The sequence below is a fragment of the Coptis chinensis genome, chromosome 3, assembly GCF_015680905.1.
Source record: "Coptis chinensis isolate HL-2020 chromosome 3, ASM1568090v1, whole genome shotgun sequence".
Classification (NCBI taxonomy): Eukaryota; Viridiplantae; Streptophyta; class Magnoliopsida; order Ranunculales; family Ranunculaceae; genus Coptis; species Coptis chinensis.
Genome location: NC_141458.1, coordinates 11347324 through 11359424, shown reverse-complemented (window position 1 = coordinate 11359424; position 12101 = coordinate 11347324). Strand labels below are relative to the sequence as shown.

Here is a 12101-nt window from a genome sequence, read left to right as displayed (position 1 = left end):
TTCAACGGAGAACCATCCCATGCTATTCGAAAGGTTCATCTCCCTGTCACAGTTGGGCATCAATCTGTTGGGATAAATTTCCTTCTGGTGGATTGTGGTTCTTGTTATAATGCAATTTTCGGTAGGGATTAGATCCATGCAAATCAGGCTATTGTATCCACCTTCCACCAGGCGTTGAAATTCCCAATGCCAACAGGAGTATGTAAGGTTCCGCAGTGACCAGATGATGTCACATCAATGTCACGATTTGGCACTAGAAGATACAAGGAAATCTGAAGTTCGCGGCAACACGATTCTCTAGGTTTATCATGCCAAATAGCAATTTCAGAAACGTTGGGCCTATCAGGTACGAGAAGCCCGACACTCTGAAGAAGGTCCTTCGATCGATCAGTTGGAAGAAGTTCAGATAGGGGGGGAGAGCCACGAAACTACTTTCATCGCTACCGACTTACCCCCAGCCGAAAAAAGAGCTCTCATTCACCTGTTATGGGATTATCAAGAAATATTTGCTTGGAATATCGACCAAATGCCCGTAATCGACACGGATGTCGCTTGCCACAGGCTTGATATTGACCCGAGATTCAAACCGGTTCGACAAAGACCAAGGAGGATGGCTCCCGAGTGCAAACTGAAGGTCAATGACAAGATTGGTAAACTGCTTAGAGCAGGGTTCATTATGCCCGTCGAATACCTGACTTGGGTATCCAATATCGTCGCGGTTCCAAAGAAAAATGGGAAACTCAGGGTTTGCATTGACTTCACTGACCTAAACAAAGCTTGCCCAGTGCATCCATACCCATTACCTCGTATCTTAGATCTAGTCGATGCAACCTCAGGAGTCGAGCGTTTGTCATTCATGGATGCTTCCTCTGGTTATAACCAGATACCTCTGCTTAAGGAGGACCAGGAGCACACGACATTTGTCACGGACCAAGGCCTGTATTGCTTTAAAGTCATGCCATTCGGTCTGAAAAATGCAGGAGCCACACCTATCAGAGGATGATGAATACAATATTTGCACCCTACATCATATTTTCGGTTTGGAATGTACTCGGACCATGGACCGGGAGTAGGACCAGCAATGGATTAGTCGGGTGGCTATAAAATAAACACTTTTGGATCATCCGGTCCTCTAATCCGTCAGAGTTCACAACAGGTCCAGGGTCCATCCGGGTGTCCCAAGTTCATGGATTCAATCCGTCCGGATGATTCTGATCTAGTAACCCAATCCGCAGAGGCAAGGAATCCTAGTGCAATCCGATAAGATCTTGCACAAGGATATAATGAAATATTAGGAAATGATCCTATTTTAGATAAGATTATACTAGGATTCATCAAGGAAGGCAATCTCCGAGAATCACTTTCTTAGCCGCCAAGGCTGGAGATTGCTATATATATGGAGGCTTCTGCAGCCTCCAAAACTACGTTTTCAAGAGACTTGATCCCGGATTCTTCTCTGGGTACGTTGGTAACCAGAATGTTGGTACAGTCTATCTTCCTAAAAAACCCTAATCCCCATCTTTTTCGAGCTTTCGGAAGCACCATCACATCGGGAGTGTCGGGTTAACGTTTTGCCCCAACAAGTTGCTTCTCCAATATTATAGCAACATCGTAGGTTTGGATCTATGTCTTCTTCATTTTGTTCTCTATAAACTTTTAGTTTCAACTTCCTCTGATGATTCTTCTACACTAACAAACAATAATACGATACAAATGGTTGAAAACTTTTCGAAAAATAATAAACTTTTTTAATATAATAACCCTGAAAAATTCATAATAATACTTCATTTGCTAATTTCACGCAAATACAACACACATGCAAATAAGATTATGCATGCGTGTTAAAACATGCAGACAACTTTATGCATGTAAATTCGTTGCTCAAATTAGTTGTAAATAAAAGTAAAAATAGAATAACGACATGTCAATTAAAAATTATTATTCTAATTCTTTTCAGACAACTAACTCACATATTTACATACAATAAAAATATAAATAAGATAAATCACAGAAGCTAGGGTTTTACTTTTAATGGTAATTCATTTTTTTCATTGTATGAATCTTCATTTCTTTCTAAATCTTCATCACTATGTTGATCCGAACTTCTCATTATCAAATTGTTAGAAATGAGAGCTTTCAAATTTCATAGATTAGAGTTTAAATCAGGTATTAAAAGACCATGTTTAAAAATGTTAGCTTTCTTAAATTATTAAAGGTGGATGGTGAGATGAGGTTATATGCAAAATTAATAATGATGACTTTTGTGCTTTCACTCGTTGTGACTTAATAGAGCTGAAAGAGTTGGGTTCAAATGCAATAAAAGACAATACCATTTTTGTAATCCGATTTGTCCTAGAGCCATACTTATTTGCAATGAAACTAGAAGCGAAATTAAATTGCAAATTTGTCCTATGGGCCCGTTTTCTAGATCTAAATTTAGCCATAAAAGCTCGATGGGCGACGGGGCTCAAATTCGGGACTCAAACACTCCTCTAACTCTACTCATTGGACTTCCTCTATAGTGAGGCAATGATCAACTGTTACATTTGCAGAGTTCCTATAAAATCAGGGGACATTAATTGGATTAAAATCGGAAGAAAGGAATCAAGTCCAACTTTCCAAGTCATTGCAGAGTAAAACAAATTGGAAATAGGAGTGTATTTGTTCGATACTTGAATTATTTTCTATGTTTCTTTTCTGGTTTTTCTGTGTTAAGGCTCTATGCTGAATGCCTAATACATAAGAGCGTATCTACAAACGGGCCTACTGGGATACAGCTCGCGTAACTTTTTAAACAAACAAAACTAGTCTTGCAAAGTTGCCCCCTATTTACTAAGTCCAGCGCATAACATTCAAAGTTGCCTACTTGTCTAGCATTCAAAGCCCACCACATGCGAAATCCCTTCGTCAAGCGAGTGCTGATGCATGAGCATGGATTAATGCCAACAAGATACATTAAGCGATCTACTTAATTAAAAACTAATAAGATACCTTGCCATAGCAGGGTTTAAAGGAAAGTGTGGGATTCTGCCCGCTAGCTGCGAGTACGTACACGAGGAATATTGTTCGAGTCACTAATCAAGTACAATAATCCAAAGAAAATAATACAAAAGTAAAGATCATATTTATAAATTTGTAACTTTTTGCAATTTTCGTAAAGTGGCAATACCTTATAAAATATCATATTTATAAGTTGCCAAGTTGATCTTAAGTAAAATGGCAATACTTTATGGTCCTATTACTGCCACACCCAATTTGTTGTCATGGATTCCCAAAAAAAAACAATTATTACAAAGATATCTTGGTTTTGAAAATCTAAAAAAAACAATTATTATTATGCATTATGTCATTAGTCTCCAAAAAATAGAATTCGAAACCCCAAACTTAAACGACCCGGCTAAGTCGTTTGGGACTTAGTCCAAACGACCCGGCCACACCGGTCAAGAGCCCAAAAAACAGAATTCAAAGTTCAAATCCCAAATGACATGGCCACATCGTTTTGAACTAAGTCCAAACGGTGTGACCATATCGTTGGAGACTTAGTCCAAACGGTGTGGTCATTTTTTTATAAGTTCAAATCCCAAACGACATGGCCACATCGTTTTGGACTCAGTCCAGACGGTGTGGCCATATCGTTTGAGATTTGAACTTTGGAAAAAAATTCAAAGTTCTGTTTTTTGGGCTCTTGACCGGTGTGGCCGGGTCGTTTGGACTAAGTCCTAAACGGTGTGGCCAAGTCGTTTGAGACTTAGTCCAAACGACCTAGTCGGGTCGTTTAAGTTTGGGGTTTCGAATTCAATTTTTTGGGAATCAATGACATACTTGTAATAATTGTTTTTTTTGGATTTTTTGAAACCAATGGCACACTTGTAATAATCATTTTTTTGGGAGTCCGCCCAACACAAATTGGGGTCCGACAGTAACAAATACCTACTTTATTGTTATTTCAGTTGCACTTTAACTACTAAACCTACCAAAACTTAATCCATTCTCAATAATTTAAGTATTTAACCCACAAATCAGAAAGGCCGCCTTTCTATTTGGGTGATCTTGGACACACCCATAAAAATACTCCCGTACCCTATAACTAACTAAATTTTTGGAGTTTGAATTTGTTCACCAGCACTTTTGCTGGTAGAAACTACCAGCACCCCTAGTAGCCCATGTGTCCAGCCAACAGTTATAATTTTTTTTTAAGCAAATTAATTAGTTAATAATTGAATAAAAGAAAATTATTTTTTCCCAAGATTCTCTCTATAAAACTTCTCTTTTTCTCTGAATTCTCTCTCACACACTTCTTTCTCTCTCCGTTCTTCTTCTCCGGCGATATTTCTTTCCATGAGATATGACAAAAGAAGGAGGCAAATGACCTCTCTATAGAAACAGTTGTGTTGGCCTGTTCTTCGGTCGATCTCATCTAATAATAAAATATAAGAACAACCTAAAATAATAGTAGGCAACAAATAATGAAAACTCTAACTTGCACCGAAGTTTGATTTTGGACACAATTAATAAGATTAGCAAGTAGTAAATAAAAATACAATACTTCAAGAAGTAAAAAAGTACTTAAAAGTTAAAACGAGACTTCCGGGCGCTTTGTTTCCAATTCCAACACTTACATAGCTTGTAGGTGGTTCTTGCTGTTGATTTATTAGGGATGCCCCATTATGGTGTAAAACTTCAATGCATTGCAAGTTACATTGTTTCGGGACTAGTGACAAATGACTTGAATGTTAACCATTTTATTGAACATACTCAAAGTTGAAGCAAATTAGATAAACTATGAATGTGTAAGATTCCTTAATCGTCAAAATCTGGTTCAAAGTTCAAACATACTATAGATCAAAAGCCAAAAATTGCATACAACCAAAGGCCCTATTGATCCCAATCCTAATTCTAAATTTGAGAAGCTCAAATCCTCTTACGAATCACTTGTGAGTGTACAAGATGGACCTCAAAAAGACAAAAAGGATACAGTTTAAGATGACTTCTACGCCCCTGTTTATGCTAGCTAGTATGAAGTGAAAGTTTTTTTGTTTTTTTTTCCGTAGAGAAGATGAACGGAGAGAGAGAAAAAAGTGTCTGAAAGACCAGTCAGAGAAGCCAAAAACAGAGATTTTGGGAGAATCTTGGGAAATATTGATTTTCTTTTATTTCAATTATTTGTTAAAAAGATAAAAAAGAAAAAGGGAAATTAGTGATAGCTGTTTTTGGACATGTGGGCTACTAAGGGTGCTGGTAGATTCTACCAGCAAAAATACTGGTGAACAAATTCAACTCAAATTTTTGCCATACCCCAATAACCGCTTCAATCCAATAATATCTCCCAAATTAATTTGAGATATTTTCAATAGAGGTAAAGAAAGAGAAAAAACAAAAAAACAAGAGACCCATTCTAAAAGGAAACAACAAATAAAAAAAAGAGTCCTGATGAGGAGAGATCTATTTCATCAGCCGTCGGATGGGAGCTGATTTCATCCTGTTAACATAAATAAAACATAAAAAAAAAAAAAAAAATAAAAAAAAAAAAAAAAAACTACTTGTGTTTGATTTGGAAACTCCACGTGGTGGTTGGTAACTCATAAGGATCGAAACAGAAGACACAAATACCAAAATGACCCTTTAATCCACTTTCTCTTTTTAACACACTTCAACTTCTCCATTTTTGTGCTATCAAAAAAAACTTCTCCATCTTTGTTCGTTTCTTTATCTACAATGAATATATTTTAAAGAAAATCAAAGTAAGAAGAGAAAGAATTCATCAACAAAAACATTACAAATCCATTTGTATTGAATAAAAGGAAAATATTTCATGAGTAGGTTCAAGTGTTTAACAATAAAAAATAAATACAAAAGTACTATAAAACAAAATAAAATTATAATTTTCTGCATCTCTTCTATTCTTCAACAAGTATGAATTATTTGTTACCATTGTGTTAGATAAAAAATCATGACCCATCTGTTCAAGTCTTCATGAGAATTTCCCTTTGTGAAAGATGTTTAAATCAGTAGAAGAAGATGAGGGGTTTAAAAGTCATTTCAATTCTCTATATTAAATTTGTTTTGGTTTGGTTTTGTCTATCACAGTGTCTTTCTCGAGATATGAGCCAAAGCTTATCGTAAGGTGGCTATTTGGTGCGCTCTAAATTTAGAGAGATCAATCTTTCCTTATCATTTGCCTACAAAAAATTGAAAGTAATACTCTGGACTTTGAAGAATCTTTGTGTTATTAGAGCACACTACACAATAAGAGAACTTTTAATAAAGGTAAAAGAATGCCCAAAAAACAAATTATCTTTTTCCTCTTCTAGAAGTTGCTTCAAATTTAATTTTCCTTTTCCTATTGCAATTACTTCTTCTTTATCATTGTAGAAGGGTTAAAGGAGTTTTATAAAAATATATCCAATTGGAAATTTCTCAAGCGAAAAATAAGAAAGACAGCAAGGAGCTGCAATGAGAAAAAAATGCACTAATGGCTGATGAGTGAGAGGAGGAGGAAGACTTATTTGTTTTCCCAAATTTTACAATTTTATCCTTTCTAATTCCTTTCATAAAGGGGGCGAAAAAAAGGGGGAGAAAAAAAGTGACAGGAAAAAAAGGAAAATAAGTATGAAAGTGACAGGAAAAAAAGGAAAATAAGTGCGAAGGGTTTGTGTTTGCTGGAAGGATAAACACTTGTTTTATTTTGGATGTACTTAATAAAAAAAAGGGTAATTTAGGAACCTAAATGTGTCTTAAACAATTTTATTTATTTATTTCAAAGTTGGGCACTACTACAGAATGACATATATACCACGGTCAATAAGAACATTTATACCACGGTTCTTTCAAAAACCGTAGGAAATACTTATATACCACGGCGGAAATTTCTTTGGTCATTGGTTTACTAGTATATACCGCAGTTACATGAAAACCGTGGGATAAGTTGGGCCATATACCATGGTTAGTTTTTTTTTTCAGATGAGAGTACTCCACATCCCCACTACCTTAAACATAAACAAGTGGTATATAAATTTTTCACTTTCTACCGTGGTTTATGACTTTATGCCAAATAGTCAAATACGCCGAAAAAAAAAAATACGCTTAATGGATTTAATCCATTGTCTATTAAATTGGGCCTCCAACTCGCAAGCCCAACCCGAAAAAGCTTCTCATATTCAATTTTTGAGGAGGGAAAAAACACACACTGAAAAAACTCAAAATCATTTCCTCTTCTCTCTTTGAAAAAAGCGAGACCACACCTCGTAATCAAAAGCAATGACAGTAAAACCCAAAACCACCCCAACACGAGGAGGAGGATGAGGACCAACGAGTCCATTATTATTCTCAAACAACGACCAACTCGAACGTGCACGTGCAGCAGCCATTCGTCACAAATCCATTCTTGTCGTTTCTCCTCCTCCACTTCAATCTCAATCCGACCCTTTATGTTTCAGTAAAGAGCAAATTACTGAACTTTTCACAAACTGTATTAAATTAGCAAGTGGGAATAAGATTAATCAGAAGAATACTTGGGAGTTAAGGTTGATTGATTATATTTGTGAGATTATTAGAATTGATACTCAAGATGATAATGACGTAGAAACTAATTTCCAAAAGGTGCGCCCCACTCAAGTTTTTTTTTTTTTTTTTAAATGTTGGGTCTTTTTTTGATTGTTTTGTTTTGTTTTTGTGTGTAGGCAAGTTGTACATTGGAGGCTGGTGTTAAGATATATGCTTCGAGAGTTGATTCGGTGCATTCGGAAGCGTATAAGGTTCTTGGTGGGATTAATCGGGCCGGGCGAGATGATGTACAAGGTATGATTGTTGTTGTTTAATATGGTTGACTACAAAGAAGCCTGCTTTGCTTTTATACTTAGGAGAGAAAAATGATTTTAAAATAACTAGAGGGATACTGACTTAAATCCTCACTTAGCCAATTGTAGAATGCTTGTTTTTCCAGATAAAAGAACTTTGATCTTCTGTAGTTTCCTTGAGTAGGGATCAAATTGTCAAAATCATGTTTTTTTAATATTATGATTTTATGAGATCAAGATTTATTTGGGGGTCAAATTTATTATGTATTAAAAAGTGCAAAAGTTTTACTCGTAAAATTGATTGCCCACTGGCTTCCCTTTGGAACACAATGCTTTTGCAACTATTCCCAATCAGAACTTGCCAATTGCCATGACTGAAAGAATAAAAATTCTTAACAAGCTAAGGATCAAAGTGCAACTGGACAATATGAACCTTTGCCGATGCTGAAAGACCTCATGTATATCAAACAAATGAAATGAGACACAACAGTTTACAAACCTAGCAGTGAGAAACAAACAAGGACCACAAGACATGATTAAAGGTATACTCTTCTTTTTGAAGGAGTTTTTATGTGGTTTGACGATTTTGCTTAGTGCATTATTGAAATTTCAATAGATGGGACTCGAGAGAAAATAAGTATAGTATAATCTCATAAAGCTTAATAGTCTCTCCAAGGAACTCCACGAAGCATACATCTGTTTATGACTGTTGCAAACCTCCAAGTTTTATTTTGGTGAGACCTAAAAATAGAGGACGTAGATTTAAACAGATAAGAAATTACGCTCAAACTCTAATCTTGACATCATTGAATTGTGTTTGATCCAAGCCAAAAATCTAGAACATCTCATATCCTGGATTGACATTTAAAAATTCCACGTTAACTTTGTAAGCCCATCTAAAACTTGTAACAACTCCAAAAACATGGTTTCTTAACTGTGCCACTCTGGTAACCAATCCAGGCCTTAGGAGCGTCTAATATTAGTTATTTTGCAATGATGACTAACACCATCCATAAAGACACCTCTTAAAGTATTGGCATATTGTGCATGAGTTATTTCCTAGTTCATACTCTTGAGGTACCTGATCTTTATATTATCACCACAGAAAATATCCTAGACGGTGATCAAAGGAGCGGACAAGGCGAAGGACATTCTAAGAAGGATGTCGACAGGAAGGTTGGTACTTCTTTAAGCTGTGAAGATGTTGATACATGAGACTTCTAGCTAACAGGATACACCATTTGCAGATGTCACCTTTATCAACTTTGGAGTCTTCTTTCGAGGCTCTTAATGTAAAGAAGTTTGATGGTAATATAAACTTATACTTTTATTTCCTTTTTGCAGTGATTAAAGTATAAATGGTAAAATGGTTTGTTTCTTTTGTGCCCTAGTTGCATTTGTAGTAGATCCTTTGTATCATCAAACATCTGCACAATTTGACGAAGGTGGTGCCAAGGGTCTCCTCTTGAATAACCTTGGAGTATATGGTGGTTGCCGCGTAGTTTTTGATTCGTTTGAAGTACCAGGGAAGAGTATGTACTGGGATGGTCAAAGTGATACATCAGATAAGATTGATGTATCTTTTGCGAAAGGTGTGTTGCATTCACAGACTCAATATTTTCTGACATTTGTGTTGGCATACACAGAAATGTTAAAAACACCTCCCCTGCCCTCTTATTCCCTCCCCTGTATACAGATTACATTGAGCAGATGGTTATCAATGTCCGTGCAAAGGATGAGATATCACCGACTCTCAGGAGTATAATTAATCAGTTTGATGAAGATAACAGAAGGCCATTGAATACATTTTGCATTGACCAGAGAGAAAGAGGACAAGATGATGCAGCCAATCAAAACCATGCTAATTCAGATGGTAATGCTGATGCATTTGACAATTTTGGGGACTCGGGCCTTGATCAAGATGATCAGTCAAGTGTGGTTGATGAAAGCTCTAACTATGGAGAACCTGTTTTTCCGAATCATCAAGAGGTAGTATAAGTTGCATGTTTAAGTATTTTTATCATCAAATATTCTTATAAAAAATAGCAATCGCCTTTCATGAATTATATATACAAGTTTACATTTTCAGGAGAATTATTCCCATGCATTTCATGAACCTGAGATTGCTGATAACTCTGAAAATGTAGCGGAATTCCTATTTCTAGGCTTGGGCTTTAGTTCAAACAGAAATGCCTGGGCTGGTCCTGATCATTGGAAGTTTCGCAAGGTTAAAGGTATGTATCTAAGCATAAATTGTTGATGGGCTGATTTTTCCATTTTTTTAATCCTTCCATGTGTTCTAGAGAGGAAAGTTCTACTTCTTTTGGAAGATGATCTCATAGTGATGATCATCCTTCCGTATCAGTTTGTGCAAACATTTTTAAGCTTGTCAGAAGAGAATGTCAAATTGGAAAGTCGTGCTTGTTGTGGACAGTCCCTTTTACTCACAATTTTCCACTGTGTGTATAGAATTGTTGAGGATGATAACTAACAACTAGTAAACTTGTAAGTCGTGTCCATGTCGATCCTGTTAGCGAGTTCCAAAAGGGATGTGTGGAAAAAGAGGTGTCATACTAACCAGTACACACCTCCATACTTATGTGACTGGGTGAACATATATGGATATCTGTATGCATGTTCAAGTATGTCAAAACATAATTATTTAATTCTAGTGATTTATATTTTGTCATTTGAAGGTCCTGAAGGAAACACTGTAACTGAAAGTGGGTCAACAGTAACAGCTAAGAAACCAAATTGCAGAAAGCAGGTTGAACCCGATCTAAATTTCACAAATTGTTTGGAGAAAGAAATGCCTGACATCTTTGCCCCACCGAAAAATCTGAAGTCATTATTGCTACCTACAAATCGAGTGCCTTGTAAAACCACACTTCCCGAAGATTGCCATTATCAATCAGAAAATCTTGTGAAGTTGTTTCTTCTTCCTAATACTCTGGTAATACTTTGTTGAAAATTTTATGTCAAGATCCTTTGTGGGATGTCTTTGTATTGTTTGTTTTAATAATGGGTATCTGTTTTATTTGAAGTGTCTTGGGAAAAGAGCAAGAAAACCCTCAGGTAATGCTGGTGCATCCTCAAGATTACTTTTGTTGTTTTATTGGTACTGTAGGATTTATGAAATAGTGACAATATTTGGGTTTTTTCATGTCTTAAGTTAATTGTGTATCCTTGTCTACTTTAAATTAGTACTTGACTCTAGGAAGCTCTTAAATAGATGTTCTGTCAGCCATTCTTACTTTGGCATCTGGTCTAGTTAAGAAGAGAAGCCGTCAAAGAATTTTTTTGTCTAACTGTTCTTCTATTTGCGTTAATTGGATCATCCTCACCAACACTATTGGTCTTTGATCCACAAACTATATCACCAATATAGTAATTAAATGGAATGGCCTAGGGTGGTGCGTATTCACTTCTGCATGCTTTTACTTGTCTTGTGTTTGTGAGTCTTTTGAAGATGATATCAAGAGCGAGGAAGATTTGTATGACCTGGCAACCAACCTGTCACCTTTCATTTTCGTGGAGTCGATTTCAGTCTAGGTTTCCACAGTATTTGATGAACTTTAAGATGAGAACACAATAGGCTTTTAGAGTTGACACTTGGCACTAAATATAGAAGATAGAATACAAATTGAATCTATTTTTAGTTTTTTACTTCTCATATGAAGATATTTTTGTTGGAGTATGTAGACTAACACCCTCATCCCTCCATTTTCATTAATGTCATCCACTATGAAACTTGGACATCCTTTAATCTCTTTAGGAATGGTGAATTTTGACAACTCTATTGAATGCAAAAACATAAAGACCAACATGTACAATCTATATCTACTAACACTCCCTTTTAGACCAACATGTATGATAAGGAATTTGAAGGTCAGGAGATGCTTCATAATAGCACATTCTCTCTCCTTTATTCTTATATAGTAACTCTCACATGTTGTGTTTTAACTCATCCAGATGACAAATTTAGAACTGAAGGAGACGTACACACAAGATGAACTTGACGATGTTCGACTCGATATTATTCAGTTCATCCAGGAAAAGGGGGTGTTTCAAATTTAGGTTAATGAGGATGAGTTTTAGCTATGTTCGGACCCCTCAAGTTTAATTTATGAGTCTTACCTTTTTAATTTATGAAAAGGAATTTGAAATTTGTTTTCTTAGTGCACTCAAAAAATTAATGGAAGTTTTTTTTTTTTATTATTATTATTATATTTTTTTGCAATGTTTGATAGTTTATTGTACATTTTGGAATTTGTTGGGAAGAAGGAAATGTTGTACGTGAGGGCG

The 12101-nt window shown here is 35.9% G+C and overlaps 1 protein-coding gene across 1 annotated transcript; it reads left to right on the top strand.

Moving 5' to 3' along the window:
* The first annotated feature begins 526 nt into the window (after positions 1 to 526).
* LOC147507913 (condensin complex subunit 2-like) lies at positions 527 to 11873 on the top strand. Its single transcript, XM_086596580.1, has 10 exons — positions 527 to 965; positions 7304 to 7599; positions 7680 to 7797; positions 8902 to 8972; positions 9044 to 9104; positions 9188 to 9388; positions 9493 to 9785; positions 9886 to 10030; positions 10493 to 10749; positions 11769 to 11873. Exons 1-10 carry the CDS (start codon positions 527 to 529, stop codon positions 11871 to 11873), a joined length of 1986 nt encoding a protein of 661 aa, XP_086452706.1.
* The last annotated feature ends 228 nt before the right edge of the window (positions 11874 to 12101 follow it).

What these genes read in the sequence shown, in the direction of transcription:
- LOC147507913 (XM_086596580.1), top strand. Translation starts at nt 527, where the DNA reads ATGCCCGTAATCGACACGGATGTCGCTTGCCACAGGCTTGATATTGAC. An exon ending in TGATGTATCTTTTGCGAAAG is followed by an intron (nt 9,389 to 9,492) that starts GTGTGTTGCATT and finishes CCCTGTATACAG; the next exon opens with ATTACATTGAGCAGATGGTT. An exon ending in TTCTTCTTCCTAATACTCTG is followed by an intron (nt 10,750 to 11,768) that starts GTAATACTTTGT and finishes TAACTCATCCAG; the next exon opens with ATGACAAATTTAGAACTGAA.